We start from the raw sequence: 7192 nt of genomic DNA on the forward strand, positions 1-7192 counted from the left end.
TGACTAGAGATTTATGCTAGGATTCATTGTACGCTAATCAACATATGCACGGGCGCCATGATTTTTCCTTGTAATAATTAAGTGAATGCTGAAAATGTTCGAATTTTGATCAGAAAGACACTACGTTGGAAAAGTTTGAATTTATATAAAAAAGCTGTTGTATAATGCATGAAACGGAAATATTGAACCCGGCTTTTTTCAATCGAGTAACTAATCTTGCCTTAGTCGGGAAGGTAACAAATATATCGTTGTATGCACTTGTAACGCCCTATTCGATACATTGATCCACTATTTGTACTCCATGATACCAAGCGATCATTATACATTTTATATTGTCGTCACTCGTCGATAGGAACGATATAATTGAAAACATCGTGTTTTATTGAAAAATTCAATTTTTTCGAAATATTGTCGAAACAAAATTATGGTTTCACCATTTATTTCAGTGTTAAGAACATGTGCTTCGACAGCATTGTATTTACCTCAGTGTATGCCGTTCCTATTTTTTAAATTCCATTGAAATATTGTTTACTTTTAATATGACGTCTTGTTTTAGCTTTGCGTCATATTTTGAAAATTGTTATTTTTGCCCAATCATCTTTTCGATAACCCTAACAATCCACTGTGCATCATACACTATGCCATTCCCATCAACCCTTCAATGATTAGTTTATTCTAATAAATACATATATATAAATAAATAAATATATATATGCAGTATATATATAGAATCCCTATTTGCGTTGTATGACCTGGTCATCATATATATGACCTTATTGCAATAACAAAAATGCCTCGTCAGCCTAATATTTTAATCGAGGTCATAATGAGGTGATACATTACAAATTTTGCTTTCGACATTATCAATTTTGTTTACAAAGCAAATTATTCTGCAATATCATCACGATATGAAGGAAAGATTAGAAATCTTCAGTTGTATATTTATTTCTGAGGACTATTCAGTTACTGCAAATTGAATCCATGTTTTTCAAATTCCATTATGCAAAAAGTCGCTGTTGATAACTATACGTTTAATATATTTGATGAGACAATTTTTATTTTTATTTTTTTATCATTCAACATATTTGACATAAAATGACACAGTACACAAAGTCTATACTGGAATTTCTTTAGACACCCAAGTGTAGTGAATTTCAGCAGCTGGCAAAATAGATCAGACCGAAATTAGATAAAATAGATAGCGAATTGAAATTACATACGCTTATTGAACTACATCAGGCCTTTTACTAAATCGACCCCACAAATCTGCCGTATCACAAAGAATATGTTTTATATTCTTTATTTTCTATTTTGACTATTTGTGAGTCATGGAGTTTTGCTATAAAATTTACTAAAAGCACGCATTATTGGGGGTCAAGCAAACCATCTAGTGTCCAGAGCAATGATTTTCAATCAGGGTTCCGAGGCCCCGGTTCCGCCATTTCAGTCCCTGGGGTGTGCCCGTTTACTTTCAAATCCGACAGAATATATTGACGTACTGTACGTACATTACATTATTGGAATATATTCAACATCAATTAGATTTCCCACTATTATTTATCTTGCTGCATGTTAAAGATCATTCTGTTTTGACTGTAGACCTACTGAACTGGAGAAGCTACTGGAATGTTTCCTTGAGGATCTGTTTACTCAAAAAGTTTGAAACTCACTGTTCTAGAGCAGGGCTTCCCAAATTTTTAATCTTGCGACCCCTTCCAATATATTAAAATTTCCGCGACCCCTGTTCACGTTTAAAAAGCTAAACAGTTCAAAACATGCAAACGCACCACTTTTCTGATCCAATGTGTTCTCTCGAAATCGTGAGATTTATGTTTTGCACTGGTTTGAGATGTTGTGTTCAAAAGTCTAATAAAAGTACCAAAAGCTTGGTTGCGGTAGTAAAATGAAAGTTACTAGAAAGTTAGATTGGATGGTATTTTTTATCGTCTACCTTCTTCGAAAAGTGTAAGCATATTGAATAGTCATCGTTCTTTGTAACTGTAGAATAGTATGAAGGTCATTTAAACCCACATTTAAACTCATGGTTTATAATTTTGAAATGATGATGAATGTTAATATTTCAAGGAGAATAATCTAATTATCTTGTACAATGAATATTGATTGAATATAATACAACAATGTTATCATGATTAATCATCATATCATCGGGTATAACGTATTATCTTTTGCAGAATTGTCTGTGAAAAGGTTACACATACCCACACAGATACCATTTAACGCGTTGTTTTTGCTTTAAATATAAATTGTGTGTTTTAATAACACAGCTAAGGGTTCATAAAAAGTATGTTTGTTTAATTACGTGCATAACTATATTAAATGAAATAAGAAACTCTTTAGGATGCGAAATGCAGCCTAATATGGCAGCACAGGAATATAATTACACAGATCAGGATGTAATAAAAGGTCAGTGCGCTCAGTGGTGTAATGTTACTATTGTAGCTTCGCGTAATCGCAAAGGATGATTATATATGGTGTCCATGAAGTCTTGAATTTTTTTTAAATTGAAAAAGGAGTTCATCGATACCAAATATTGCTTACAGATGTATTTAATTCTTAATTCTTAAATATTTACTGAATAAAAAGATCAAACCTGGTTTAAGATAAGATATTTTACAGGAACTTTTTTGACTCCCTGTATAGTTAAATGCGATTATCAATCAAGACCGAGTGAGAAGAGGAAGGTTGAACTGGCGCTCTATTTTTATGATATATCCCAATTACTAGCCAGTAATGTTTTTACAGACGATAAGCTACGAGAAAGAAGTCGACAAACGGCTATATTATTTAGCCTTATAATCTTTGAAACATATAGCGAGACGTGTTGTACATTTTTTACTATTTAACCTAGTTTGCTAGTTTGAAGTTTATTATAAACTTATTGCGTTATGTAATGGAATCACGAGTATTCAGAAGGAATTGCGATATATATGCAAAACTAATCAGGTTGAATGACGCACAACCGTAACTCATTTTTTTTATGAATGTAACTTACTGTAAATGTAATTATTCGCACGTTGTACTAGATTTGTTTACCTTTATTATTTCCGTTTTCGACTTGCTTCTATCTCTGAGGTAAATATTTGACTTTATGCCCAAACCGAGAGTTTGACGAACGACATAATGAGTATAATGCAAACGTAAAATACATCCAATGTAATTACACGGCGACTTATGCCGTTTCGTATTTGATTAAGTAAAGGTGAAAACTTAAGAATACCGCCTAAAATGATCAAAAGTGGCCAAAACATAGTATTATTAGCTATCAAGCTCTAAAGGATATTTTCAGTCAACTCCAAGCAATGAAAATAACATACTAAACATTTAACATTTACATGGCCGGGATAGGTATTTGATCATAGTCATTCATGATATTTGTTCGACCCCTTTGTGTATAAATCAAGTGAGATATGGTACTAATAACTAAGCAGGCTTGTCTAAAGTCTTATTAAAAAGGGAGGTGTTGTGAAGCCTCATAAACAATAAGCAATCATTAGGTGATATACGAGGCCGTAAACATTTCATGTCTTCAATTTCTACAAACTTGATGAAAAATTGTAATGTGTGAATCGAAGTTTTTTGTTAAATGTGAAAAATGGTTATGATATATAAATAGATATATATAAGGATAGGAATGACAATATCTTAACATTTTTTTTTTTTTATAAATACGATTAAAAAGACATCTAAAAATTCGTAAACATCTTTTTAGGTCTATGTCATGCAAATTTTTCTGTAAATAAAACTTGACATCAAGATAAGTTAGTTCATGCAACACTATGATCAAATTTTTGCAAAATAGTTTGGTGTTCGTACACTTATGTGACACGGTAGCCCAAGGTAAGTCCAATTTGAACGTAGACAATAATTGAAATTCCCTGAAAAAATTTTCTGATGGACGTGTTTTAATATAAACATTGAATTAGGATAGCAAATAAGAAACTTAAAAACGTACAACAGATTTATTGTATAAATACATTTTTGTAAAGAAATGCAAAAATGCTATCAATGCTAAAATGTGAGATTTGGAAACTAAAACGGCGCTCTTTAAGTAATGCAAATTGCACTCTCCACCTTTTAGATAACTGTAAAGTGGGAATACGCAGACAATACAGTCGCTTTGACACACTTTCAAATTGTCCAACAAACGTGAATATGGCAATAACCGGTCCATGGTGGAGGCTTTCTACAATAGATCATGGATGTTATTTTACAATAAATATTTACACAAAAATAACCGTTCACTTTTCAGACTTCTCTCTTTCACTGACCGCTATCACACACGAAATTACCGTCAACCTCGATGAAACGGCATCTGTTCATTTGAATATTTCAACATCTGACACGGTGACAGTGACTGCGTATAAATCGAATAATGTTGCCAGAGTCATAGAACAGAAAATAGTCACAAAGTCACAAACGGAAGTGACATTTAATATTGGGCCAATCGGTGATTCAGATACAGGAAAATATACATTCATCGCAAAACCAGATCCTAGTAATGCATATGACCAACGTGTAGAAGTTGAAATTAAAATAAAAGGTAATATTATATAATAAAAAAAATCTAGTGCATATAAATAAGTTCAACGTTATCCTAAAAAACGCTTAGTATTTATTCTGGTATTGTGTACAGAGCAAGCTCGCGTCTGTTACATGCAAACACTGATTTTGGTAAGCAGCCATAAATAAGATTATCGTGGAACAGTAATTTCCTCTTCAACTGTTTATTACGTGATATTGGTAGGATATTGAAGGATGTAGCATTCATAGAATATTCATAATTGTTTTGTCTAATGTTTTTTATTCAACGTAAACATTCTACTTCTAAGAATATCTGAAAATAGAAGAAACTTTTATAATTACTGATGTAAAATATAAAATCAAGAATTTGTATTCATTCATATTGAAAATTGGATCATCAAAGCATATTTACCGTATTCTCAAATTTTACAGATCCTGCCAGGACTGCTAAAACCAACGACGGCTATTTGCTCGAAAGTTTTTTGACAGCTGTCACAGGGCAACACACAGCAAAGAATATTTGTAACGGGAGAAATGGATGGCTGGTTAATATAAAAAAATAACACAATGCAAACCAACATGAAAAACCTTTTGAGGTAACCGTTAAAATATCATTTATGAGTCTGTAATCATTTTGATATAAATCATGTTCAATCTAAGTTCAATAAACCAGAGTATTCTGGAATTTTTTTACATACCACACTAGACATACATATTTGACTTCAAGTTATACAGAACACAAAATTGTTTCAAAATTGAATGCTATTTATATATATATTTTGGTTTCTCATATTTCTGCTATATTCTCAACCAGCCAAGTAAGTCAAAATTTGACATGACAACAAAAATCTCTTATTGGAATTTGCTTCAGTTTTAAGCCGCTCCGGCTCAAGTCCATTCTCCGAGGAATACTCGAAAACAATTTATAATTTGTTGATGCATTAAATCAACCAAATCAAACAAAAATTGAAAATATCGATATAGCTTCAACGACTACTTTTTTTTAACATTTTACATTACCAGTGGATTTATGTTTGGTGGAAATGAAGATATTTTCATTGGATTGGAATACGATTCCAAGTTAGGATGGCATTGGGCAGATGATACGAGATTGGACTACAAAAATTGGTGAGTGATCTATTATAAATTTTGTTCCGTATCTTTAACCTCGTTCTGATTCTACACAAGTGGCGACCTAGACACATTTACAAATACATGACGAGATCCCAAACATGTTTCACTAATGATGTTTTTTTTCGAGTACCCTAATCAGTCAAATATAGACAAATCCTATTCTCAGTGAGATGGTGCTTAGCATATTCACTTAGCATATTCGTCTCGATCCAATGCCATATAGAATTTGAAAATGTATTTACACTATGCAACATGATTTCGTTCCTTACTGTAAAACTAAATTATAAAATGTAATAATATAATTTTATTTTATCACAGGAATCTTATGGAAGGTGGAACATCCAATGGTCAAAACTGTGTTCAAATCAACCCTAAAACAGGAAAATGGGGTGACATTAGTTGTGGTGGGGCTATCAGAAGATACGTCTGTCAATCAGGTAAAAGAATAATCACATTATACCTGTCTAGTGCTTCGAAAGCGAGAATGGGTTATTCTACGTTCGGAATTGGGTTATGAGAGTTATGAACCAAACTAATACAGGTTAAAAAACAAATTTATAAAATATTTCACAGGGTAGCGTGACAGATAATTTGAAAAAATTAAAATATGTTCCAATTTAAATTTTATTTAAATAAATTATTATAATAATTATTATATTACTATATTATTTAAATAAATATTCTTCAACTTTCACAGAACTTTTGACGATCAAAGCTACTGTGACGGAAGTAACTGTTATACGAGGAAATTCGACATCTGTTACGTTGAAAATAAACAGTCAAGATGGACCAGTGAACATAAAAGTTTACAAACTCCCAGACGAAACATCTATTGTTCACTCTGAACCAGATGTTGAATCTACTTATACGTATATATCAGATCCAATCTATGATTTTCGAAACGTTACTTATAAGTTCGTGGCTATCCCAATAAACAAGACATACAGTAGAGAAGTAACAGTGAATATTTATGTACATTGTAAGTTGACTATTTTTTGTATATATTCTACGCCCAAATTTGTTTGCTCTGTTTGACGCCTCTTCATCCTTTTGCTCCAACAAGGTAATTGTTATCTAACGATATGTGAGTACATACATTTATTGTTTTTTTTATTCAGTATCGTATTACAATACACGGAAAAGACTCCTTTATAGTCTTAAATCCATGCACAATCAATTTAATCAAATTGGCATATGACTATAAAATGATAATAGAACCATTGTAGTCTCAACAGGAAGTAACGCCGAGAACCTCTCAAACAAAGTTTTCTATCTGGAGCCATGAAATAAGCTTAGTCAAAGACCGTAAATGTTATATTACACATAAATATTTACACAAGGATACTCTTTCACTTTTCAGACTTCTCTTTTTTACTAAGCGACATCACAAACGAAATTACCGTCAACCTCGATGAAACGGCATCCGTTCACCTAAATATTTCAACGTCTGACACGGTAACAGTGACTGCGTACAAATCCAACAATCTTGCCAACATCATCAAACAGGAATTAGTCA

General features: G+C 32.1%; 1 protein-coding gene across 1 annotated transcript; it reads left to right on the top strand.

Annotated features, from left to right (window-relative positions):
- Nucleotides 1–3737: 3737 nt before the first annotated feature.
- On the top strand, nucleotides 3738–5254 carry LOC144431234 (uncharacterized). Its single transcript, XM_078119081.1, has 2 exons — nucleotides 3738–4561; nucleotides 4975–5254. The coding sequence occupies exons 1-2, from the start codon at nucleotides 4018–4020 to the stop codon at nucleotides 5103–5105; spliced, it is 675 nt and encodes a 224-aa protein (XP_077975207.1). The 5' UTR covers nucleotides 3738–4017; the 3' UTR covers nucleotides 5106–5254.
- Nucleotides 5255–7192: the final 1938 nt, after the last annotated feature.

The sequence above is a fragment of the Styela clava genome, chromosome 2 (genome assembly GCF_964204865.1).
Source record: "Styela clava chromosome 2, kaStyClav1.hap1.2, whole genome shotgun sequence".
Taxonomy (NCBI): domain Eukaryota; kingdom Metazoa; phylum Chordata; class Ascidiacea; order Stolidobranchia; family Styelidae; genus Styela; species Styela clava.

Coding starts and splice junctions, on each gene's coding strand:
- LOC144431234 (XM_078119081.1), top strand. CDS start 4,018: ATGCTATCAATGCTAAAATGTGAGATTTGGAAACTAAAACGGCGCTCT. Junction 4,562..4,974: donor AGTTGAAATTAAAATAAAAG/GTAATATTATAT, acceptor CAAATTTTACAG/ATCCTGCCAGGACTGCTAAA.